General features: G+C 45.8%; 1 protein-coding gene across 1 annotated transcript in view; it reads right to left on the bottom strand.

Annotated features, from left to right (window-relative positions):
- The window catches only part of STOM (stomatin), a 28,810-nt gene extending 3,295 nt beyond the window's left edge, over nucleotides 1-25,515 (bottom strand). The window contains exons 1-6 of the mRNA XM_035015915.1: nucleotides 25,368-25,515; nucleotides 13,699-13,802; nucleotides 12,516-12,588; nucleotides 11,410-11,492; nucleotides 7,108-7,311; nucleotides 6,037-6,171 (exon numbers count right to left, since the gene is read on the bottom strand). Of these exons, the coding sequence (XP_034871806.1) occupies nucleotides 6,037-6,171; nucleotides 7,108-7,311; nucleotides 11,410-11,492; nucleotides 12,516-12,588; nucleotides 13,699-13,802; nucleotides 25,368-25,428 (660 nt within the window). The 5' untranslated portion in view covers nucleotides 25,429-25,515. The remainder of the gene's footprint in view (nucleotides 1-6,036; nucleotides 6,172-7,107; nucleotides 7,312-11,409; nucleotides 11,493-12,515; nucleotides 12,589-13,698; nucleotides 13,803-25,367) is intronic.
- Between the last annotated feature and the right edge of the window lie 1,168 nt (nucleotides 25,516-26,683).

Raw genomic sequence — 26,683 nt, 5'->3', positions numbered from 1 at the left:
TAAAATGTGTGATGGGAACATAGTTTTTCTAAATTCTTTGAGAGGTTACATGAGCATAAACGTTTGAACATCCCTGGGGTGGTGCGGAGGCTCTGGAGTGAGACAGGCTTGAGCTCAAATCTCGAACCTAAACCCTTAACAGCTGAGTGTCCTCAAGGGGGTTATTTAACATTTTGAGCTCCAGTTTCTTATTCTTAAAATGGGACAGCACCTGCCTCCTCGGGCCATTGTTAGGAAGACAGAAAGCTATAGTACGTGTGGAAAGTATAAATGGAGGCTATTGTATAGGAATAACAAGTGGGAAGTCAAGACCCGATTTTTTGGATCCACCTATGCCTTAATGCGTACAAGATTCGGAAGCCAAATCAAGGCAGTTCCCTTTACTTCATAATCGTAGGAGAAGAGGGGTGAAGATACCAGGATCCTCCAGCTTAATCGTGCAGTTCCACTAGGTTATTTTCACATGGATCTCAAAATATTCATGGTTCATAATACTCCCGTGAGAGTCAAAATCGGAAGCAATGGTCCTAGGACCAGTGGAGTCATATTTACTTATACCGTTAATGTTGGGGCCTAGGGGTCAAGCCCTGTGCAGGAGCTAGGGGTGAGAGTGGACCCCCTCGCCTCCTTCAGCAACTGGTCAAGCAGGGGATACAGACATGGAAACAGACCACTTTGTTCCAGCGTGACAGATGTGGACAGAGATGGATACAAGGCACAGTGCCAGCCCTCAGAGGAAAGCAGTTTTTGCAGAAGGTGAGGTGGTGAGATAGAGAAGTTGAACAGAACAGGACGAAAGCTTTGCTGTTTGGACAAAGATGAAGAAGAATACTTCAGGCAGCACACATGGAAAGGCACCGAGGTATAAAAAAAAGCTGGTGTATTCGAAAAATGTAAGTGGCTGAATATGGTGTAAGGCCAAGCAGAGGCAGGGATGCTTGGTCTGCAGCCTGTCGGCAGTGGGAAGCTGCTGAAGTTTCCAGCAGGAACCTCATCAGATCTAGCTGGAGAAGACACACTGACAGATGCCTGAGGACGGGTGAGGAGACACGGACAGCTGCTAGTGGGACAGCCTCAGAGTGACCAGGGCGATTTGCTGGTAGTGGCGATGGAGGGAGGAATGGGCTGGGGGGCTATTCAGGAGGGAAGTCAGCAGTATGGAGGCTGACTGGGTACAGGGAGGGAGAGGAACAGAGGCGGGGACCCGGGTTTCTAGGTTTCGGTTGCCTGGGTCGTCCCATTAGGTGAGATGGGGGTTATCGGATATGGTATTACCAAGAGAAGGCACTCAGTTTAGAGGATAAAAACCTTAATTTATCAGGACGTCCTACGTAGGTGTGTGAGAAGGGGCAAGAACCAGGTACACTCAAAGTGACTCACATACCCGTGCCCTAAGGCAGGCACCGTATGTACAGAATGCAAAACAAGCCCCTGCCCCGAGAATGGCAGGTTTTAGCTTTTTCCATGTCATCGCGGCCGATAAGGCACTTTTTTTCTTTTTCCTGGTCTGGACAAGGACCAACTGCAAGGCTAGCTCATCTCCCATTACCAGTCAATGCACAGTCTCTTGGCTGGGCAGCCGGACCCACCAGGCTAGGCACACCGTGTTGTTAATGGAAAAGCAGCTCTGGGCAGGCTGGCAAAGACGTGGGTGCAGTACCTCTGGATCCATCTAAACACAGGCCCCGTAGATGCCGTGAATGGGATCTCAGAAAGCAGAGCCAACTACCTGTGGGGCGTGGGGCCTCTGCCAAACGCCCAGCAGCCCCATGTCGAGCAACACTTCGTCTCAACAGACCACCACTTGCGAGTCGGGCATTTTCAGGTATGTGAGGTTGGTACTGTTGTCTCCTTCCAGAGCCCGGGCGGGCTGGTCTGAGAAGGGCACAGTTTCTGCACTCCATCCTCTCAATTAATAGATAACTAGGCCCGGGAATATGAGCCTGAAAGCACGTGCCGGGCCTTCTTTGGAGAGTTATGAGAATAGAAATCTGGAAGGATGCAAGCGGAAAAGGTATTACATCTCAAGCCATTAAGAGCAGGTCTAAACACTTGAGAAAGAGGTTCGGCTAACGTGCTGTCAAGCTTGCGGGAGAATCTGTCCTCTTTTGTGCCCGGCTCCTTTCTCTCAAACCATGTTTGCGAGCACTTGGACGTTCATTCTCTTCATTGCATGGTGCTCCTTCGCGTGAATAAAGCATACTTCATCCATTCAACGGCAAGGGACATGCGGGCAGTTTCCAGTTCAGGGTAATACAAACTGTTGTGAACAGTCTACTACAGGCCTTTCTGCTGGGTACACGCTGCCACCAGACGATGTTCCAAAGTGGAGGCACCAAATTTACAGTCTTCGTTAACAAAATAAGAGCACCAGGTCCTCCCTCACCCACACCCGGTTCTTTTCCTTTTCTTTCTTTCTTTTTTTAGAACCATTCTGGTGGATATCTAGTGTGGCATCTGCTTGTGATCTGAATTTGCATTTCCTTGATGGCTAATTAACTTGAGGAATTTCCCTCTGAAGTCTCTTAGTCTAGAGGCTCTCCTACCTTTTTGGTTCACAATTTATATATTGAAGAAACAGACTCCCTATTTTCCATGAGAACCTGAATATATGATTTTGAATTTTTGGCCTTATGGTGGCTGCAGGGCTGCTGTATTTTACGGAAGGGAGAGACTCCTTGTGATTCTATGTGTTCACCCTAGTTTTAAAGACAGTCAGTGCCCAGGTCCACGAGAATATTCTAGATGGTCCCTACGGTCTCATCCAAGTGGGAGCACAGTAATTCAGCGTTCTAACCGGCTTCCTCTATCTCTTCCCATTGTTATCAGGGATTCTCCTTCCTAGCTGGTGAGAACACCTGTACAGAGGCTCCGTCCATCACGGGAAGTCCAGAGGAGGCAGTGAGGAGCAGAGGGGAATTCTAATTTTTAATTTCTACGGCCACTCATCAACTCTGTGGCCTTGAGGAAATCACATAAATTTTCTGGGCTTCAATTTTTTTCATCAGAATAGTGGGATGGCAAATAAGTTTCATTTTTAGAGCCAATTCCAAGCAGTTGGGGCTTGTCACCTGGAGGGCAATAGGAGGATTCTGAGGTCAAAGCTTAGACTCAGGGGAAAACAGTGCTGTGGTTAATTACCAGCAGGGGAATAGGAGGGTGGAAGGGCAGCATCTGGGCCAGGTTATGTGTCACCTTCTGAAGGTAATCTCTAAGGACTTTTCGGGCTCTGACATTCTAAGTTGTCTATGTATGATAAGTTCCATTCGATATGGCTTGGAAATGGGGCTGTTGGTTAATGACATATTCTAGGTAAAAGCAATTCCTAATTTTCAAAATACTCATTAGATTATAGCAGGGCATATTTAATGTCACCAGAAATACCACTTAGTTTTCTAACTGTGATGACTTTGAGAGAGAGAGCACTTGAGGGTTCTGCAGTATTACCAGGTCGTCCTCATAAGCATTAATTATCACGTTAGGAAAACCTAACAATTCTGGTTAGTAGAAAATTCTGGGAGCTACTATTCTATTGTGTCAAAGTGTGTCAAAGGAGCTACTGTTCTATTCGGTGTTGGCTAAGAAATTATAGTGCCTGATTTGCAGCTTAAAGGGCTTCCTACTCGAAGGTTAGGGTTCTGCACTTAGCCAATTATCTCCAGCTACTACTATTTTCCAACAAAACAACAGACTGGTTTGCCCCTTGAGTCTTGGGAGATCTGTCGAGTCCACAGCAACCCCTCTGATGAGAACTGACCCTCTTCCTCCACCCATTCATATATGCGCAAGGGGCTATGGGACCTTATTAATATCTGACTTTGCCCTTTTGACTAAATTTTGACCAAAGAAAATCTCTCTGCTGTGAATGTGGAATCAAGGCTGGTCTGTCCTCTTTAGTGTTCAACTGGGGAGGCGTGTAAACTTGAGAGTCAGATGCTCTGCCCTCAAGCTGTCAGCAGTGAGGTGGGGCCCAGGAGATGGAATGATCAGCTCCCTTCAGTCCTGACCGCACTGCGGTCCCTGGCTCCAACTCTGGAGACTTGAGTCTGCTTCCCAACCTTGGGTTTGGTGAGATATCCCTGTGTCCTTATGTATGAGCTCCAGAAATCCTCTTTCCTGGGTTAGATTAATAGATATTTCCTCGAGGGGCACCTGGGTGGCTCAGTCGGTTAAGTGTCTGCCTTCGGCTCAGGTCATGATCCCAGGGTCCTGGGATCGAGCCCCGCATCGGGCTCCTTGCTCTGGAGGGAAGCCTGCTTCTCCCTCTCCCACTCCCCCTGCTTGTGTTCCCTCTCTCGCTGTGTCTCTCTCTCTGTCAAATAAATAAATAAAATCTTTAAAAAAAAAAAAATAGGTATTTCCTCGATACCCCGCATAGGGGGCATGCATCCATGCGGGCTCCAGAGGTAGGCAGAAAGAGGGGAAAAAGCAGACATCAGAGAAAGAGGAGTGAAAAAAAGTTAAGAGGACAGAGAGGAAGAAGATCCTGAGAAAAGAGAGAATGAAAGAGAAGACAAAAATAGCGAAGGAGGGGCGCCTGGCTGGCTCGGTCGGTAGAGCATTTGACTCTTGACCTTGGGGTTGTGAGCTCGAGCCCCACACTGGGTATAGAGATGACTTAGAAAATAAAATAAAATATTTGAAAGAAACAAAATAGGGAAGGAATGAATGGTAAGCACACTGACGGGACTGCCCAGCTGCTCTGCAGTCAGAACTGTTAATCTGTGCTTAGTGGGGGACCAGGAACATAGATTGTGGGACACGCAGTCACAGAAGAATGAGGTGGCTCTGCACACACCACTGTGCTCACAGGATGTTGTTCAGCGAAATGAGCAAGGCAGAGAACAATAGGTATGGTACGACCCTACTTTCGTAAAACAAACAAGCCAGCAGTCTAACACCCTCGTCAGGTAAAGCCCCAGTATACACACTAAGCTGTCACGAGTGGTGGCCCCCGGGGGGATGTTGCTGGAAGTGACAGGGAGGCTTTCAACTTGACTCAACACTTTAGGATTACTTCCATTTTTATAATGACAATGTTTTACTGTTTTGTAATTAAGAAGAGAACTCAATAGGAAGAAGGAAGGAAGGAAGGAAGGAAGGAAGGAAGGAAGGAAGGAAGGAAGGAAGGAAGGAAAAGGAAAGGAAAGGAAAGGAAGGAAGGAAGGAAGGAAGGAAGGAAGGAAGGAAGGAAGGAAAGAAAGAAAGAAAGGAAGAAAGGAAAGGAAAGGAAGGAAGGAAGGAAGGAAGGAAGGAAGGAAAGAAAAAGAAAGAAAGAAAGAAAGAAAGAAAGAAAGAAAGAAAGAAAGAAAGAAAGAAAGAAAGAAAAAAAGAAAGAAAGAAAGAAAGAAAAAGAAAGAAAGAAAAGGAAAGGGAAGGAAGGAAGGAAGGAAAGAAAGAAAGGAAGAAAGGAAAGGAAAGGAAGGAAGGAAGGAAAGAAAGGAAGGAAGAAAGGAAAGGAAAGGAAGGAAGGAAGGAAAGAAAGGAAGGAAGAAAGGAAAGGAAAGGAAAGGAAGGAAGGAAGGAAAGAAAGAAAGGAGGGAAGAAAGGAAAGGAAAGGAAGGAAGGAAAGAAAGAAAGAAAGGAAGAAAGAAAAGGAAGGAAGGAAGGAAGGAAAGAAAGGAAGGAAGGAAGGAAGGAAGAAAGGAAAGGAAGGAAAGAAAGGAAGAAAGGAAAGGAAGGAAGGAAGGAAAGAAAGGAAGGAAGGAAGGAAGGAAGGAAAGAAAGGAAGAAAGGAAAGGAAAGGAAAGAAGGAAGGAAGGAAGAAAAAGAAAAGAAAGAAAGAAAGGAAAGGAAAGGAAGGAAAGGAAAGGAAAGGAAGGAAGGAAAGAAAGAAAGAAAGGAAGAAAGGAAAGGAAAGGAAAGGAAGGAAGGAAGGAAGGAAAGGAAGGAAGGAAGGAAGGAAGGAAGGAAGGAAGGAAGGAAGGAAGGAAGGAGAAAGAAAGAAAGAAAGAAAGAAAGAAAGAAAGAAAGAGAGAGAAAGAGAAAGAAGAGAAGAAAAAAGAAAAAAAAAACAAGGCAAGACAGCAAGGCTACCTTGGCGCGGGCCTCCCGGGACGCTTCTGCCTCAGCCGCCATAGCTCTCTGAAGCTGCACGGGCAGCTTCACGTCCTTAATTTCCACGCGCTCCACCTTTATTCCCCAGTCATCAGTGGCATCATCCAGCGTACACTGTTTGGAAGACAGAAGGCCAGCGAAGAAGGCTCAGCCCACCCAGAGGCCGACGGCAGACCTCTGGGCTGGGAGCAGACAGGGCGCTGGCGGGGGTGCCGGGAGAGAGGCTAGTTGCCTTCTGCGGGGGCCGAGGCCCCGGGGAGCTGATCCTGGTTCCACTACTAAGAAGCTCATGCAGGGGTTGGCAAACTTTTCCTCAAAGGGCCAGACAGTGATTATTTTCAGTCTCTCTTGCAACTATTTAACCGTGCCGGTGTGGGTCAAAAGCCACAGGGATGGCTGTATCCCAGTCCCACGTCACTAATAAAAGCAGGTGGCCAGCTGGCTCCTGATCTAACGTGACTCCGTGTAAGCCACAGCGCTTCTTCCCGCTTCCACTTTGTCCCTTTACAATGGGAGCAACGAAACCTTCCTTTCTGTTTCCTACAGTGGTTGTGCGCATCAGCTAAGGTCACAGATTTGACACACAAGGACGTTTATACAAATAACAAGATCTTGGATTTTAGTCCTTTATCTTCTTTGAACAAGTCAGGTTTAATTCATAATCTATTACTCTAAAAAGCTTGGGATGCATATGAGTTACAAGGGAAGTCATGGGACTCGTGCAGAGAATAGAGCTTTGAGGACACCCACACGGTCTTGCAGAATGGCCTCAGAATTATTACGCTAAAGAAAAAAGGTTAATGCTAATTCTGGAAAAAAAAAAAAAAAACCTTACACTGAAGGGAATAAAAATATAATGCATGCATCTGAGCTGTTAACCCATGAACTATTTGTGTGAAAAATATTCCCTTCCATCGAGTTTGAGAAAACCTTTCTGTGAAGAGAAAAAGGCCCGCCAGTGATCCCCCCCAGTTGGAATTAATCAAAAGTTGTCAAACAACCACTAACCCTTGACTTCATCTTTGAATTTCTGGGGACTCACAGCCTCACCTGCATGTTGTGTGCAATCTCTTCTCTGTCGGAGAGGATCTGGGAAAGGTTCTTGGTGCCCAGGACATTCCTCAGAGTCGTTTGTGCCAAAAGACGGGTTGCCGAGTCAGCGTTGGTGATATTCGCCACGGCCAGGGTAGCATTCTGAACGCGGTAATAGACCACACCATCCACACTGACGGTCACCGAATCCTTGGTGAGGATCTGTAATAGCAAGAAAGCCATTTTACACCTGCCAACCAACTCCTTCTTTAAGTGTAAGCAATGTTATTCTACGGAACATATTAAGACATCGGCTGATTTTCTTTAGTAAGTGCTATTGACTGAATGTTGTGTGCCCTCCAGATTCAGACGTTGAACCCTAACCCCCCATGTGATGGCATTAGGAGGTGGGGCCTTTGGGATGTGATTAGGTCATGGGGGTTGAACCTTCATGGTCGTCTATGGACGAGGAAGCAGCCCCTCATACAGGCTCTGGGTCTGCTGGTCCCCTGACCTTGGATTCTAGCTTCTAGGACGGTGAGCAATATATTCCAGTCGTTTATGAGCCACGCAGTGTATGGGATTTGGTTATATCCGCCCGAATGGACTAAGACAACAAAGCATCCGAAAGCTAACGATGCCTTTAGAATTTTAATAAAATACATTCACTTATTCATTAATTCCTTCGATCATTCAACAAATTCTGAGACAGCACTCCATAGCAGGCACTTTCAAAGAGGGTGGGGGATCAAGGGAGCCTTGATGGGACAAAGGAGGGGCAGTTGTCGGGGGCAGGGGTGATACTTGAACTACGTTTTGAAGGAAGAAGTAATTTCCCGAGGGTGGCGGCAGAGTATGCGAAGCAGGGAGCGTAATGCACGAAATGGCACGGCGCTGGGGCAGAGCCTGGGCTTGGTGAACTCTCTGAGGCGGTACAGTGAAGTTGAACAAAAAGGGAATGGGGACTGTTGTTATTGGGTGAGGTCAGGGTAAAAATATATTTTATAGCATGCTACATAAAAATGCTTTCCAGGACATGATGTGTCAATGCTTCTTCCTCCCTCCCCACTTCAGGGCGGCTCCTTAGTTTGGCAGACAGGTCCTCTGACAGCTGGCCCTTTGGCCTCACTCCTTCCTGCTCCCTCCTGCACACACACTGCACAGGACAAGGTGTAGGTCCCCCGAGCACCATGTTCCGTGCCCCAGGCCTTCGTGCAGGCGTCCCCTCTGCTTGGATGTCCTCTCCCCTCCTCTCCCTCACACCAGCAGACTGGCACGCGTTTATTCATTATCCAAGACACAACTCAAGTGTCTTTTCCTCTGGGAAACTTCCCTGACCAGGCAGGGTTAACCACTTTTCCCCTGGCACCTAACTGCAGGGACTGTGTTGCTGGTTGGCCGCATTGCTTCTCTACTGGGCCATGCATTTCTTGAGGGCAGTTTGGCTTTGTTATCTCTAGCAGCGGCGGAGCGTTGGATACATAGCAGGTAGTGAATAACCGAGAGATGAACTGAAACGTGATCCTAAAACGTGATCCTAGGAAGAGTGTGATTGAGGCGGAGCGTGGGAGGGAGGGTCAGGACACGTGAGCTGTACCCGCTGTACCTCCCTCGGTGATCTCTAGTGAGGCTCTTAACCTGCTTGACCTACAGAGTCTTCACCTGTGAGATGGGGCTAATAATGCTGCCCAATTCTACGCAAATGGTTTGCCAATTGCTTTGAAGTTGAAGATCCCGTAGAAGGAGGAGGCTCGCTTTTTTTTTTTTTTTTAAGATTTTATTTATTTATTTATTATTATTTTTTTTTTAAAGACTTTATTTATTCATGAGAGACAGAGAGAGAGAGAGAGGCAGAGGGAGAAGCAGGCTCCCAAGGAGCAGGGAGCCCGATGCGGGACTCGATCCCAGGACCCTGGGATCATGACCTGAGCCGAAGGCAGACGCTTAACCATCTGAGCCACCCAGGTGCCCAGATTTTATTTATTTATTTGAGACAGAGAGAATGAGAGACAGAGAGCATGAGAGGGAGGAGGGTCAGAGGGAGAAGCAGACTCCCCGCCGAGCAGGGAGCCCGATGCGGGACTCGATCCCGGGACTCCAGGATTATGACCTGAGCCGAAGGCAGTCGCCCAACCAACTGAGCCACCCAGGTGCCCCAAGGAGGAGGCTCTTTTGAAAGTGTAAAGGGCTATGTAAATGGCAGGTAGTAATGACAATGGGCTTCCATAGCAGTTTAGTCCCTGTCAGGCAGGAAGGCAGTTATCTTTTTTTCTGATAATCTAAAAATATTTCTAATAACGTATCACCATCTTTGTGTGAAAATGAATTATTTCCCATGATGTGATAGGAAAATGTGTATCCTTTCTAAACAGTCTCTTGCCCCTGTGACAGCCACAGCCAGAGGTTTCGACAGCTGCTACTGTTCATCGTCGGCGGAGTATTTCTCTTCCTTCGTATTACGTTCACAGGGGGTCGCAGAAAGGACTGCTCGCCAAGTGCCAATCCGCTGCGAGTCAGCGGCCCAGAGCAGAGGAGAGAGCAGCCGGAAGGAGCGGCTTACGGCAAGCCTGCCAGATGTCCACCACCTTTATCGAGGACATCAGGACTCCCAGCTACCCTGCGAGGGGCTCCTTCTGAGGCTCAATCTTCTCTGAAAGATGGGAAAACATGCAGAGAATACAGCATGCCTCTTAGCCCTGTTCTCGTGGGTAAAAGCGATTCCTGGTGTCCCTACATGCATGTGGATGATAAAGTCTGACCTCATCACCCACTGCTTGGATTGGCATCAGCAAGGAGGTTCCTACGCCGGTTCCTGGAGTCGGGGACAAGAGAAGGCAACCAGCGCGGCCAGGCTCCACCACCCTGCTGTGCACCTGGCCTCTGGCCAGGAAACACTTGACATGATTCTTCTGTCCCTCCCTTCATCCTGTTTCCAGGCTTTCTATCTGCCCCGGTGATGGTGATGATGCCTCCCCAGACATGCGACCCAGGATGGCCCTCACTGTCCTGGGCCGTGACGGAGTGCACGTCGGGTGCATTTAGCATGGAGCTGTGGGAAAAGCACTCGGCGAAGAACCCACTGAGCGGACCGTCGCTCTCGGCTCTGCCAGTCTGGTCTGCTGGGATCCCTCTGCCCCTCGGCAGTTACGGATCCTGCGGTGAGTTTCAACTGTGACATTCCTTGCAAAGTAGTTTGAAAGAGCATGGAGAAATTACTATTATAGGGGTGCCTGGGTGGCTCAGTCGTTAAGCGTCTGCCTTCGGCTCAGGTCATGATCCCAGGGTCCTGGGATCAAGCCCCGCATCGGGCTCCCTGCTCGCAGGAAGCCTGCTTCTCCCTCTCCCACTCCCCCTGCTTGTGTTCCCTCTCTCGCTGTGTCTCTCTCTTTCAAATAAATAAATAAAATCTTTAAAAAAAAAAATTACTGTTATAAAACATTATATGCTTTATCTAAAATGCCAAATGAGCAGCTCCTAATTCTTTATTTAGAATACAATCACGAACCTTAAGAATATTGTACTAAGGGCGCCTGGGTGGCTCAGTCGTTTAAGCGGCTGCCTTCGGCTCAGGTCATGATCCCAGGGTCCTGGGATCAAGCCCCGCATCGGGTTCCCCGCTCGGCGGGAAGCCTGCTTCTCCCTCCCCCACTCCCCCTGCTTGTGTTCTCTCTCTGTCAAATAAATAAATAAAATATTAAAAAAAAAAAAAGAATATTGTACTAAGCTGGATTTTCTATCAGAAACCCATAGCAGAGAAATGTGGCAGTCAAAAGGATGACAAATATGATAATGCTAACGTTACGCTACGCTTGGTAATAATAAGCACGGATGTAGCACTTACTGTTTATCAGCCACTGTTCTAAGCACTTTACATATAACGTCTCAGTCCTCACAAGAACCTTCTAAGTAAGTCCTACTGGGGCACCTGGGTGGCTCAGTCAGTTAAGCACCTGCCTTCGGCTCAGGTCATAATCTCAGGGTCCTGGGATTGAGTCCCGCACCCGGGTTCCCTGCTCCGCGGGGAGTCTGCTTCTCCCTCGGCCTCTCCCCCCACCTCTGGCTTGTGCTCTCTCTCTCTCTCTCTATCTCAAAAAAAAAAAAAAAAAGTAGGTCTGACTATTATAACCTCTAATTTTACAGATAAGGAAACTAAGGCACAGAGAGGTTAAGGAACTTGCTCAAAGTCACACAGCTAGAAAATGGTGACAGCAGACAGGCTCTACACCGTGCTCTCAGCACCACCATATTCTGTGCTGCTCTCATTGCCAGCTACTTTCACACGTGACATCTGTTACTGATGGCAAAGGACCGTCACCTTACCTCCTGGGGAGGAATGTCAAATGAAATGGTTCTCATGTCCACCTTGATGAAGCTGTCAGTGCAGGGCAGAATAAAAAACAAACCTGCAACGAAGAACACAGAACACTAGCGAGAGACGCCGGCACCTCGTCCGGTCGCTCTAATTCTCAACGCAGCCCACGGAAGGAAGCCAGGTCGTCTCGGTGCACGCCTCTGAGGCCCGCGATGTGATCTCCTAACTCCACCGCCACTGGCTGTCTGGTTTTCACTTAGACCAACGCAATCCTTCCCACGTCTTTCTAGGCCTCCAGGTTCTCTCCTTTGACCCACTTTCTCAGCCGCAAGCACAACCATCTTTCCTGACCTACGGACCCCTATGGGCCACACAAGGTCCTGCATGACCTGCCCTGGCGCCCCTCTTCGGCCGCTCCCCTCTCCTCGACCTCCATGCTCTCCCTGGGGCTGAGCGACCTGCAGGCCCCTGGGCCGCCATACTCCCCTCGACATGGCTCTGCACATGTTGTGTGTCTGCCGGGAACACCGCCCCTCTGGCCAACACCTCTCCATGCCTCAAGACCCGGCCAAGATGTCACCTCCAAAGCCTGGTCTCATCCTCCCACTTGGGGTCCGTCACCTGTCTCCGGGTTTCCACAGTTATCTGCAATGACTTGGTCATAGTACTTAGCACACGGGATTGTAACTGCTTTCTTTTTGGCGTCCACTAGACGGCAAGCTCCTTGCGGGCAGGAACTATAGTTTAGTCTCCCTCGAATTCCCAGAGCTTGGAATACAGTAGGGGCTTAAGGGAAGTTTGCCAAAAATAAGGCACAGAGAACAAAACCCAGAAAGCCTTTAGCGAGTAGAAATTCCCCATGCTCAAACTTCCACAGCTCTGGCTATTCTTGGCCTAAAATAATCTTATCAGCGGGGATGGGAAGGGGAGGGGAGCCAGGGAAGGAAAGGATGACTGTAGCAAGACTGGGCAGTACCACCACTATTGTTATATGGCTTCTGTTACAGGCACTCTTTACCAAGTCAACACAGAAGGGACCCACATAAGGGAATTCACATCAACAAGTGGAGGAATTTCAGTCTCCAGGCCACCCACACGGAATTCTAGTACTGACCAGGTCCTTTTGCTCCTCCTTGTAAAATGCGACCCAATCTAAAGATGATGGCTCTTTCATATTCTTTTATGATCTAGATTAAAAACACAAATAATAATTGAACACGAAGAGTACAAATATCTATATATGATATATATTTATAGATGGCTTCTTAAATATATATTCTGCTCTAAACAGGTTAGATGCCTCCATTTTTTTTTTTTTTTTCTCTAAAGTCTGAACAGTATCAGGGCACCTGCCTGGCCCAGTCTTAAGGGCATGTGACTCTTGACCTCGGGGTCATGAGTTCGAGCCCCATGTTGGATGTAGGGATTTCTTAAACACATAAAACTTAAAAAAAATAAAATAAAATCCAAACAGTATCTATAAATAACATGTCCAATGTTTAATTACCAAGCACAATATGTATTTACTATTTTCTTATCTGATTATAAAAGTAATAGATATTCACTGTATAAAATTTGGGAAGTATAGGGTAGTATATAGGAGCAAATCCTTTACTCCTCAGCTGTTAACATAATCATTCAGTTATTCGTGCATTGTTAATACAGAAAAAATCAAAACAACAACAAACAACTAAATTCCCCATAGTTTGTCTCCCAATTCCTTAAATTATAATAATAAACGTATCTGAAAATTCTTGGAGCATATTTTACCTTCTTAGGAATGTGTAAATGATAGTTATTTATCGAAGTATTAATAACTTTATGGAAAAAATAACCAGCCACTGGGGGCCCTTGCCATATGCCAGGCATTGGGATAAGTATGTTTTGATACATCATTTAATCCTTGCAACAGCCCTATGAAGTGCATGTTGTTACTTCCACCCATTTTACAGGGAGGAAATGTGGCAAAGTTCACACAGTGAACAATGGAGCCAGGAGACAAACCTCAGCGTCTTGACTCTGGACAGGACCACCCCACATCCTTGATCTCAGAAGATTTCAGATGGGGGTCCTTACTCTAACCTATGAGAAGGACTGCCTGGACCATGGCTGAAAGGAAGTCCCCAGATTCCATTACAGTAGGTGACTAGAGGGAATTTTCCCAGGGAGAGATGAAGGAAAAAGAATTCAGGCCAGTAGGTCTCTCTCTCTCTCCCTTTTCCACACACATACACACAACGTGGGCTTATGTGGTGAGGGGCTAGCCCCTTTGCAGACGGAAGTGACGTATTCTTTACCTTTATGCACATCCATATCGATATGGGCAAAGTTATAACCGTGAACAAGAACGAGACAGCCACCAAAATCCAGCCACAAGGCCCAAGGCCTGCACTGGGGCTATCTGTGAAAACAAAAAATATACAGCTCTTGTCATTGTTGTTCGTACACTCCCACCATGTTTATCCTCTGTTCACTGAACAGAGGATTCTACTGTTTTAGCTGGATTTTCCCATCTAATCCTTGGAACAACCCTGAAGTGCAGGTGCTACTTTTTCTCATCTACTTAACATGACCAGGATTTCCCACATTATTTTTTATCCTGCAAACATGTATTAGGCACCTGATATTTATCACGCCTTGTGCTTTGCACTGAAGTGGTAAAAGTGAGTAAGACGCAATCCTAGCTATCAGGAAGGTTCAGTGGACAAGACAGACAGATAATTATAACATTAGGTGGCAAGTGTCTCGACATAGACCATAGAGCATTTTGGAAACACAGAATAGGGATAACTTACACATCTGGCACAGAGGTGACAGTGGGGTAGGGTGGGTAGGTGACCGTGGTGGCTGTCAGAGGTGTGTCTGGGATGCTTAAGGAAGATACCAAAAGGGGGGGGGAAGGAAGGTACAGAGCATTTAAGCCGAGGGGACAGCTTAACTAAAGGTGAACTGCATACTATTTCACTGGGCATGTGCACCATAATTTATTACCCTTTTCTGGATGATTAGACATGCTGTTTCTGATTTCTTAGGATTATTAACAATGTATCATAAACATCTTTGTACATAGTTTTCCTCTCACTTTCTAATTGCTTCCTTTCCTGCAACATGAAATCGCTTTTTTTCTTACTAGGAAGGAATACACGCCCCGCTGCAAGAATTTCAGAAGAGTATAAAAAGGGGGAAATTATTCAATCCAGAGATGATGAATATTCTTCCAAACCACACACATTTTTATAAATAAAATCTGTTAACTATTTTTCTTCCCCCTATTATTCTCACCTTCTTTTTTAGCCTTTGTTGCTATGCATCTGTGCTTAAAAGAAAATTATGTATTTATTTGAGAGAGAGCGCACAAGCGGGGCCAGAGGGAGGGAGAAGCAGACTCCCTGCTGAGCGGGGAGCCTGCCGCAGGACTCAGTCCCAGGACCCTGAGATCATGACCTGAGCTGAAGACAGATGCTTAACCAACAGCCACCCAGGCACCCTGCATCTGTGCTTTTTCTGCTTTAATTTTTTATCAGTTATACTTGCACAAAGTTTAAAAAGTCCCAAAGTTCTCCAAGATCGGTATAAAAAGAGCAGTCCCCTGTTTACCTCTTCCAGTATTCCTTTCTTCAAAGGCAACTGCTCTGTTGGCTGAGTATTTTGGTCTATCCCTCCCTGTTTCTAAATAATACACTGGTTTTGTTCCTTGTTGCTTTCTCCCTTTTGAGCGTTACTTACTGACTTTCCACTATGGAAGAGGATTTAGCTTCTCCCCCACCCCATAAATATACCCATCCTTCTAATTATATCATCATTTTGGTTAGGTCATTATCAAATTTTCCACTTCATGAATATGTAAATGCGATTCAAAGCTAAGCCGGGTAGGGATGTCAAATTCATTTTTCCATCCCATACAACTTTTTGTTTTTCCTCCAATGTCTTGCTTTTTTCCCATATTGATTCAACCTCAAACCTCTCCTCAGTGGTCTAAATCTCCTCTCACAAGGGTCAGGTGTTCTACCAATTTCCTCTTCCAAGAGAGCGTCTCTTGGAGGGGTGTCTGGACTTGCTCTCTTAGGTGGTGTGAGCAGCTGGTCCGGGGACCACCCTTCCCTACCATCCTGGGAAACCCCCTTCACTTGCTGGCTTGTGTTTTCCACTTTCAGTAACCAGTGACTTCCTCACTTTTAGTTTGTTTTTCCTCTCTGAGGAGGGCAGAGGGACCAAGAAGGCCAAGGGATACTATCACTTTTCTTATGGACCACAGAAAGCTTCTGCAGTATTTCCAGGAACGGTCTTAGTAATGGGAGGGAGATTGGCAAGGGGTTGGGGGGAGGCAGGCCAGGCAATGGTTAGGGCTCGGAAGGGCAAAGATGGCAGTGAGGCAGGCCTTTGAATCCACAGAAGGCCAAGAAATAAGCAGAGTTGAGGCGGAGAGCATGGGAGAGCGACACAAGGTGGCATCCAGGTCAAGTGCTCTGAAACGCAGGATGCAAGACCAGAAACGTTACAGATGACTTTGTGGTTTTCACACTGTGTCACGGTGTGAGGTGAACGTCCTATGCATACTTGACTAAAAGGGCTCTAAATTAATCTCCGGAGGTTTGTAAGTTACCGTCTGTGGGGCTGTCGACATATTTACTGAGAGGATATTCCAAGCAGGGACCCAGTGCTGCCTGCGCAGAAGGCTCCATCAGGCATTATCACGACTGATGATCATTATCACAGCACCCGCTTGTTGACAGTATGTTGTGGGCACTGTGTTCAATTACTTGACATGTGTATCTCATTTATTCTTTACAAAGCCTGTGAAGTATTTTTTTTTTTTTTAAGATTTTATTTATTTGAGAGAGAGAAAGGGAGAGAGAACATAAGCAGGGGGAGAGGCAGAGGGAGAGGGAGAAGCAGACTCCCTGCTGAGCAGGGAGCCCGATGTGGGGCTCGATCCCAGGACCCCGGGATCATGACCTGAGCCGAAGGCAGACGCTTAATGACTGAGCCACCCAGGCGCCCCAAGTATTTTTTTTTTTTGCGCCCCAAGTATTTTTAATTCCACTTTACAATTGAGTAACTGAAGCCACAAGGCTTTCCAAAGACCACATGATGGAGGAGGACCTGGGACTCAAACACAGGTCATCCTACCCCAGAGCCCATGTCCTAAGTAAATTCACTCCTTCGGTCCTTTGCCTCTGAATTAAAAAATCCTCATGAAAGATGTTCTTGTGTTTGCAGCACTTTCTCAAGACAGTATCCAAACTGGGAAAGCATGGGAGGAGTTCCAAGAATGAAATCTGATAGTCCTACAGAGGAAGGCCTCTTAATTCCAGCTGTGCCTATTTATAGCAAAACAGTCTCAAGGCTGGTGGCCAGGCTCAGGTCTAGGCTTCCAAAGTGAACTGGATTCCAAACAAGGAACAGACTGGCCACAAATACTTGAGAAATACTTCAAATACAGAGAAATACTTCTGACAGCATTTGGTGCCTTCTAAAGATTTTTTTTTTCTTTTTATTTATTTATTTGAGAGAGAGAATGAGATAGAGCATGAGAGGGGGGAGGGTCAGAGGGAGAAGCAGGCTCCCCGCTGAGCAGGGAGCCCGATGCGGGACTCGATCCCGGGACTCCAGGATCAGGACCTGAGCCGAAGGCAGTCGCCCAACCGACTGAGCCACCCAGGCGTCCCCATTTGGTGCCTTCTAAAATACTGCCCCAAGCTGCCTATTTCCAGGCAAAGTTCATAGCTCTGGGTCCTGAACGTATTAGACTATAAACTCTCTGAGGGCAGAGATGTTTCCTATTCTTCTTATTCCAGCCCAGTCTTTTCTCGTGTGTACGTGTGCGTATGTGTGCACGCACTCAGTTTCTGTTGTGACGTTGTGTTTTTGAAAGTCCCACATGAATCCACGGGATTACAAATGAAGAGCAACAAGAAATGAAGCGGAGATCCTAAAAACTGGGCTTGGTCTTTCACATCTCAAATGCTCAGCTAGAAATAATCAGGGCAGACACTGGGGATGGCACCATTTCATATTGTTCTAGTGCCTAAACTATCCCATTCTCAAGCCTTCAAATTCCTCCCCATCTGGTTACAGCTCCTAAAGGAACACAAATCACATTCCTCAGAGAGGTGAGGCTTCAACCTCACCAGGCTCTTAGTGAATTTCATGATTTCATGAAATTCATTCCCTTCAAGTTTCTAATTCATTACCTTGAAGACTGGATCCTCCCTACCAGCTGTATGAGGTAAAAGACAAATAATGAGCAATCAGCATTCCTGAGATATACTGGCTGATAATGCTGGGTAGGAAAACTCCCAAAGATTAGTGATCCCATGACACTTGGTTGTAACTACTACTTGGCCACGGTTAATTTTTTTCTTTTACTACCAACTCTTCTGAAAACTGCATTAAATTTTTAACTAACCAAAGCTAGGTTTTGAAAATGCATGTAAGTTTATACAATCAACACTGTTTAACTCAATATTCAAATTGGGCTTATCTCCAGGGAACTGACATAAATTTTAAAAACCATTGCTTTTTTTCTCTTATTTTAAAAGCAAAGTATTATCTCTATAAAAATTAGAAATTATAGCTAAAGAAATTAAAAAAGAAAAATTATCTATACTTTCATTATCTCTAGATGGCAATGATTTTTCTGCCTTGCTACATGTCCTCTAAACCTTTCCTATCCTGTTTTTAAAAATGAAATAATGGTATACATAATAACTTTGAATCTGCTTCCCCTCTATATTGTGAACATCTTTTCATGTCACTACATATTCTTTATTACTAAAGGTTGAATAATATTCCATTATTCCATGAACCTAATGAACATTTAGGTTATGTCCAATTTTCTCAAACAGAAACTCTGCTGCATCGCATATATGCTTAGCAAAATTTCCATGCATTTTTATTGTGTAAACTAATTTTGCTGAGAAGATGAAATTGCGTAATTCTTAAATTTCTCTCATTCTGGAGATATCTTTAATTATTACTAATAATAGCCATTTATTGAATGTCTATCACATGGCAGCCACAACTGGATTCCTTATATACCATCTTTCCAATATTCACAAAAATCTGTAAAGTAGGTATGAAATATTCCTCTTGCAGTCCCAGAGTAATAAAGCAAATGACTTTCTGAGCTGAGACAGAAGAAAACAAACAAAACCACGAAACAAATGAAAACAACAACAACAACTTGTATGGTAATTTTTGTTGGGTTAGCTTCCAAAAGAGCAGTAAAATAATCTTTTCAAGAGGATAACACAGGCATGATTTCAGAGCACTACATGTTGTTAATGATACAGCATCAGCTGATTTACTAAAAGGTCCACTGAACTTAGTACTGCTGGAAATCATGTACAATAATAAATTCCATTTATCATTGAGATTCTGTTCTAAAGTTAAAAGACTAGATTTCCGGGCGCCTGGGTGGCTCAGTCGGTTGGGTGGCTGCCTTCGGCTCAGGTCATGATCCCAGGGTCCTGGGATCGAGCCCCGCGTCGGGCTCCCTGCTCGGCGGAGAGCCTGCTTCTCCCTCTCCCTCTGTCTGCTGCTCTGCCTACTTGTGCTCTCTATCTTTGTTCAATAAATTAAAAAAAATCTTAAAAAAAAAAAAAGACTAGATTTCCTCTTCAGGGAAAGGCCAGAAAGGTCTCACATAGTATCTGAAAATCTAACTCAAGACTCGTTTGCATTAATACACACAAAAAGAAAAAGATGAGCCCAAGGATTGTTGCAATGCCTGAGCAGCAACATTTAAGGGCAATCTTTTCCTTCCCCCTTCCCTGAACGCAAGTAAAGCACGTCACGTCTTCGTGCATTGCCGAGAACAGTGCTGTTTGGGTGGGGAGAGATAAGAGGGCTAGGAATTTGGTCTCAAAAACAAGCTAACAGCAAGGTCCTAAACAGCACTTTTTAAGGGGCAACAGTAGGTCAAAATGAAAGGTCTTGGCAATTTTTTAATTCTTTGAAAGGTATAAATATTCAGGATGTAATATTTCTAATTATATTCTCCCTCTCCCTCTGCCCCTCCCTGCCCCACTCGTGCTCTCTCTCTCACTCAAATAAATAAATAAAATCTTAAAAAAAAAAAAAAAAAAGAAAAAAGAAAAATAAATTTAAAAAAAGATGGAAAGAGGGGCGCCTGGGTGGCTCAGTCGTTAAGCGTCTGCCTTTGGCTCAGGTCATGATCCCAGGGTCCTGAGATGGAGCCCTGCATTGGGCTCCCTGCTCCGCGGGAAGCCTGCTTCTCCCTCTCCCACTCCCCCTGCTTGTGTTCCCTCTCTCGCTATGCCTCTCTCTGTCAAATAAATAAATAAAATCTTAAAAAAAAAAATAAAAGGGGGCGCCTGGGTGGCTCAGTCGTTAAGCATCTGCCTTCGGCTCAGGTCATGATCTCAGGGTCCTGGGATCGAGCCCCACATCGGGCTCCCTGCTCGGCAGGAAGCCTGCTTCTCCCTCTCCCATTCCCCCTGCTTGTGTTCCCTCTCTCGCTGTGTCTCTCTCTGTCAAATAAATAAATAAAATCTTAAAAACAAAACAAAACAAACAAACAAAAAAGACGGAAGGAAGGGAAGGAAACAACAGAAGAAAAGGAAAAGAAGTGAAATGGAGAAAAAAGTGAAGAAACAAAGATGAGACAGCACACTACAGAGAGAAAAATAACAGCAGGTGGCGTGAGAGGGGTGGAGCTTAGCACACAGTAGGGCTCAAAAAATGTATGTTGAAAAAAATGTTGGTATTTAGTTGGAGATTACAACTTGCAGTCGTTTGGGCAGAGGCTTTCAAAGCAGACAAGCACACACTATAACCCATCTTGCAAACGAATATTTTAATTAGGCATGGTTTATAGTTCTTCGAATGCCCTATCCTTAAACCTCTAGGGAAGACATTAGTCTCTGGGCTGGAGTGGCTAAAGGCCGGATGGTATCATCAAGTTAAGAACTATGGCTGGAGGCAGTACTTTTTCCTGTCTATTATAAACCATCTCTGCCTACACATACTGGATCAAAAGAACCAATACTGACGAAGCATTATGGGGTCTGAATCATAAAATGTGTTTACCATGAGATATTAGAAAAAGGAAACGGACAAACCCTTTTAAGAAAGATTTCCAGGGCGCCTGGGTGACTCAGTTGGTTAAGCGACTGCCTTCGGCTCGGGTCATGATCCTGGAGTCCAGGGATCGAGTCCCGCATCGGGCTCCCTGCTCGGCAGGGAGTCTGCTTCTCCCTCTGACCCTCCCCCCTCTCATGTGCTCTCTTTCTCATTCTCTCTCTCTCAAATAAATAAATAAAATCTTTAAAAAAAAAAAGAAAAAGAAAAGAAAGATTTCCAATGCAAGTTGAAATAAAGGGAGTCCTTTGCCTAGCTCGAAAAGAGTAAGGAAATTAAATAAGTGTAAATATTTTCTTTCCCAAGTATCTTGGGGATTTTCTGTAGCTTTCCTTCATTCGACTGTTTTGGCCATAAAGCAGGAGGAAAAAGAGGTGAGGGTGTCATCGGTAATTTTAAATTTGAACCCCGAGTCTTAAATAGGCCCCCCTCTCCAAATCGCCTAAAGCACTTTACCCCCTCTAAAAAACATTTATCATACTTGCAATTATCCTATTCAAGGTCCGTCTTCCTCATAGATTTTGATCTTCTTAAAACAACATAGCATGATAGCTCCAAAGCTGGCTCTGTCATTTATCATCTGTATGATCTTGTCAAAGTTTCTTAATTCTCTTTGTGTTAGTCTCCTCATTTCAAAATAGGGCTAATAGGAGTACCTCCTGAGAGGGTTAAATGTGAAGAGTAGATGAGCTAATACAGTAGACATCTAGAGCATAACACGTACTCAAAAACCATCTGCCAAGTAAATAATTGTTGAATACAGTTCAGAACCATCCTCTGTCCTAAAGCAGTTGTCAGAATGAATATGTATGGGCTGAATATTGCCCATAGCTGGAAAGACAGAAACAGTTATATCCAGAAAAATTGGAGAAAAACAATTTCATAATGTTATTAAGTTAATTAAATTTAGACCAGACCTGAAATATATTAAGAAAACCCTCCTACCTCTTCCATTGTTTGTTTGTTTTTTCCACCCAGCTCCTTTACTTGGACATCTTAAAAGTATCTACAATTAATTTTCTCATAAAAGTCTTTGGAGGGCAACATCACTTTATCTAAAAATTGGGGATGCCTGGCTGGCTCGGTCGGTGGAACATGCAACTCTGATCTCGGGGTCATGAATTCAAGCTCCACATTGGGCATCAAACTTACTTTAAAAAAAAAAAAGGTGGGGGGGTGCAGACAGAAGCACAGTTCTTCAACTGAGGTCAAGAAGCTAAGCAGTGGCTAAGAGCTCAGGATTCTGGGATCAGATTCCAATTCTATCACTAACTTTTCTCAGTAGTAAAATGAGGGAAAAGAACAATACTTATCTCATATAAAAACCAATGAGAAGTACTTGACACTCAGGAAGCAATAAATAGCAGTGTTATTTTTATTACAACTTAAAGATCACATTGATACAGTTTATAGACATAAACTTTTTACTAAGTGAATTGCCTTCCAGGACCTAAACACTGCTGAGAAAATAGCAAGACTAACAATTTGCCTGGGGACTCTATCCCTACAGGAGATACAGACTACATTTGAGCAGGGCAATAAAGTTCTAAACCATCTTGAACCATCTTTCATACAACTTTTTGCCCATAAATTTCAATTCCCTGCATAATTACTAGGTTTTCTGAATAGTCATTGTTAACTTCATTCTTTGTTTTCTCCATTAATGAATTATCTCAATAGTTGACATTTTAATGTTTCAAAAGTACATTCACATAAATTTTCTCATTTGATTCTTGAAACCTTGGGAGACAGTTACCACGGGTAAGATTATGCCCAGGACAGAGATGAGGAATTGACTCGGGAGACTGAGACTTACCCAAGGTGACCCAGGTAGTAAGTGACGGTAGTGAGACCCCAATTCAGATCCTTGAATTCTAAATTCCACTCTCATTTCACTACACTATACCATCTTACCATAAGTGTGTTCACAGCTGGACAAAGCTGGTATAATTATTATTGTCTGATACTTTACAACAGATACTTTATTGTTTGCATCTTCAGAGGCTAATCTACTGAAATGTCAGCTGAAATGCCTGGGGTTTAAGTTTCTTTACCAGTCCCAGAGTACAGACAAAGATTCAAAAAGAATGGAGAAAGGAGAATTGACACATACTTTTTCTCCACTGATTGTAATCTCTAACCTTTTTCCTTCCACACTTTATATTATCATGACAATTGTAATTCCTTTATCAAGATAATATAAACCCAGACAAATAGTCTATTTGTAATTAGAACATGTAATAAGGAACCATCTTAATCAAATATATTTATAAATATATGAATATATATTTAAATAAATAATATAAATATATATAAATAATATAAATATATATGCCAGCTTTACTAGTAACTAGACTTGGTCATTGGTTTGAGTTAATTTATGACCATTGATGGTTTAACTCCGATTAATTATTAAAGAAGTTACAAATTTCTCCTCAATCTGATCAGCTGTAACAACTGAAACAAACAAATCAGTCCCTTGATTCTGCTTATTTTCAGGCATTCTCCCAAAGGGATATATTCTGTTGACATGTCTCTTAATTATAATAATACATTTTTTTTTTGTAATCCACCTGCATTATTTCATTACAAAGTGAATGCACTGGCTTCAAGAAAAAGTATTTGTCTTGCCCTAGGTTTCGTCATGTTTATTCCTAAGACTAATTGTCAGCAAAGTCATAAAAGGACAGAGTTTGGGCTTTTATATTCCACCGCTTCCCTCAGAAGCAGCCTTCTGGAGATGTCTTATTCAAGAGGTCTGGATTGAAGCTAGGTTCCTTTGCGCTTTCTTTGTTGTCTCTCACCTTCAGTGAAGTACTGATGTCTGAGAAGGTCCTCTCTGGGGTGTACATTTTGGAGGTAGCTCTAGGATAGGGAAAATGGAGAATCACATAGCCCAGGTTTGCAACCTAGCTCTGAGGTACACACATGTGTGATTTTTCTACTCTGAGCCCCGATTTCCTTGCTGTAAAATGGTGGATAATGTTTTCCTTGTGGACCTATTAGAAGACTGCAATTAGATCATGTTTGTAAAGCACTTAGGCTGTGCTTGACCCATGGCAAGCACTCAGTAAATTCTATTTAATAAATTCTAGTAATGGCTTTCCTACCCGTGTTGGATCTCGAAGGTTTATATTTTTAAAAAGGGGGGGAGGGGAACCTAGACTAAGCAAAATTTTGTTTGTATGTATAATTTTCTGAGGAGCACACAGTTTTCACTGGATTCGGAAAAATAAATTCTGTCTAAAAAAAAGTTAATTGTAGAACCAAGAAAAAGAACTTAGGAGTGAAAACTGGTCTGTGATCATGAAAAAACAACTAAAGGGATATTAAGTATAAATAAAGATCATGTGCATTCCCAAAGAATGTCTACAGATTTCCCACTGCTTTCACCAAACTGCTAATACTGTCCTCATAGTCCCTCTGTCTCCCACCAGAAGGTCAGGGCACAAAGGAAAGTATCCCACCCACCTTCCCACCTAGGATAAGACAACCAACTATGAAAGAGGGGGACTGCAAGTTTTAGAGTCAGTCAAACCCCAATTTAAAATATGGCTCCATTACTTATAAACTGGGTGACTCTGAAGTAATTCAACCTCTTTTGAGTATCAGTTTCTCCAAATACATCCTTCCTATTACACTACTGATTTGGGAAGGTAAATCTCCAATGTGCTTAGCAGAGAAAAGTGAGGGATAATTCTCTTGATGCCCTTGGGAAGGATCGCTGGGCAAAGGAGATGGGTGGACAAAGCTGGCTTTACAGCTAATCAGAATCTTTAAGTCCAACATCATGTTCTTTGTGGGGTGCTGGAAAAGCCCACCCAGCCCACCGAAAATGTTGTTCTCTATGTCAGCCCGTCTGAAATTCCATCCTTAGAAATAATTCCTTTGGATCACTAAGAGCCCCTGGGAGGGAACCAGCACCCCAGGGAGGACCGTCACCTATCTCTGTTGGAACCCCACCCCCACCCCAAGAGGTTAGCCAATAAAGGTTCAAGATGATAGCCCTCTCAAGGGTACTAGTTCCTTCACAGAGGAACAGCATTGAGCCACTCAAGGTTTCTGCCATCAAGGCAGGGAAGGCCCCGGTAGGGTGGGAGTTCTTAAAGGAATTCTTGGTGAGAAACAAAAGCCCCGAAGGCGAGATCCCTAGAACAAAGGGAGTAAAGAGGAGGCAGGATAGGGCAGAAAGTGAAGCTGGGAAGAGAGGGGAAGAATGCCGAAAAGAGACTTTCTTCTTTTCTTCCACAAATAATAGCCTACTATATGTGAGGGGCGGGGGCTAAACCTCACAGGTCTGTCTTGCTAAATAATATGAAACTGGCCATGGGTGGGGCTGGGGGAGCAGGGGTTCTTTCCAGTTCCGTTGATGGGGGTGGGCAAAGGCTGGCTGGAGGGGATGGGTGGGAAGGAAAGAGGAGTCGCGCGACAGGAAGACGCAGGGTCCTGGGTGTGGGGTGCAGGTTTGCGCCCCGGCTCCACTGCTCACTGGCCGCGAGTCGCTTAAGCATCTCCTTGCCCGCATGCATACCACGAGATAATGAACGCGAAGCGATGGCACAGGGCCTGGCGTCTGGCAACCGCGGGAGCACGCGAGCCCTGATATGGCTTTGGTACTGGAAACGTGCCCTGCAGTGGGTGCGTCCCCCGTGTGCCAGGCAAGCCGCTGTGCACTCTGCACCCTAACATCCCTAAATCTGACCCCCAGCCCGCGGAGCAGGGTTCACTATTCTCAGCGTCACCGAAGCTTAAAGCAGCGGCCGCTTGGCTTAAAAGCAACGGAGACGAGCCTGGGACACGCAGGCTGCGGCTAGTTCCCGAGGGAAGGGTTGGGGGCGGTGGGCGACGGCGCGGGGCTCACCCTTGAAGGAGTCCGGGAGCCGCCGGGCTTCGGCGTCCCCTGTGTGCCGCTTCTCAGCCATGCTGCCCGAGCCGGAGGCACCCCTCTCACGTCCTGGCCAACGATGCTGGAACGGCTCCCGCGAAGAATGCGCGGCGGAGACCCGGGGCAGAGACCCGGGGCCGAGACCCAGGCTGCAGCCCCACCCCCTCCCCACGGCCCGGCCAATCGACGCCCAGGACGCAGGAGGACACGCCCCCGCCCCGCCCACCCCTCCGGAGCGGCCCCGCTGGGCTGAGGGGCGTGGCCCGAGGGGCGAGGCGGCCCCAGGCTGGGGTCCCGGCCCAGGGGCGGCACCGGAAGGGAGGGGCGGGCGCCCGGGAGCGCAGGGCGGCGGCGGAAGATATTGGGGAGGGGTCTGTGGGGGTGGCCTGAGCAAAAGGTGCACGCAAGGGAGAGCAGGCTTCTGGGCAGACGAGTGAGAAGAAAATGGCGCCCTCCTTGGGCGGGTGGGGTCCGAGAGGAGGCGGAGGGGCACCTGTGTGGGGCCGAGGGCCGCCGGGGCTGAGCGGGTCAGTGGGTGCGAGGGGGAGGAAGCGAGCGACGTCCTGGAGCCGGAGGGGGTGAATCCCAGGGAGGTGCGTTTATTCAACAAACTCCTCCCCGTGCGCCTGCCACCCGCCCTGCGGCGCGCGCGGGGCGGACACGGGGCGAGCCCTCCTGGAGTTTATAGGCGAGGGGCGAGACAGGCGACCAGCTAACCAGATCTTTACTCGGACGGAGAACGCGGTGAAGGGACCCAGGTACTCAGAAGAGCAGAGGGCACCTACTTTAGTTAGGGGGCGCAGAGAAGGCTTCCGTAAGGAGGTGGCGTTGAGGTGTGACCTGAATTTGAGTCGGGGGACAGGCAGTGCGGAGGTCAGAAAGGGAGTCCCAGGCAAGGCATCTGCAAGGCTATTCCCAACCTCAAGCTCTCTGTTGGGTGGCGGCCGAAACCTTACACTTGAAAACCAGGCGGTTTTATTCTCCGTAACTTTTTTTTTTTAATTTTATTTTATTATGTTATGTTAGTCACCATACAATACATCATTAGTTTTTGGTGTAGTGATCCACGATTCATTGTTTTCGTATGACACCCAGTGCTCCGTAACTTGCCCAAATGCAAAATGTTCAAAGTATGTTGATATACCCACGAGAAGGTCCACTTTTAAAAATATTTTGTTTTGGGGCGCCTGGGTGGCTCAGTTGGTTAAGCGACTGCCTTCGGCTCAGGTCATGATCCTGGAGTCCCGGGATCGAGTCCCGCATCGGGCTCCCTGCTCGGCGGGGAGTCTGCT

This window comes from Mirounga leonina, unplaced genomic scaffold (assembly GCF_011800145.1).
Source record: "Mirounga leonina isolate KUSES-001 unplaced genomic scaffold, KU_Mleo_1.0 Mir_170, whole genome shotgun sequence".
Taxonomy (NCBI): Eukaryota; Metazoa; Chordata; class Mammalia; order Carnivora; family Phocidae; genus Mirounga; species Mirounga leonina.
This window is presented reverse-complemented; position numbering and strand designations above follow the sequence as displayed.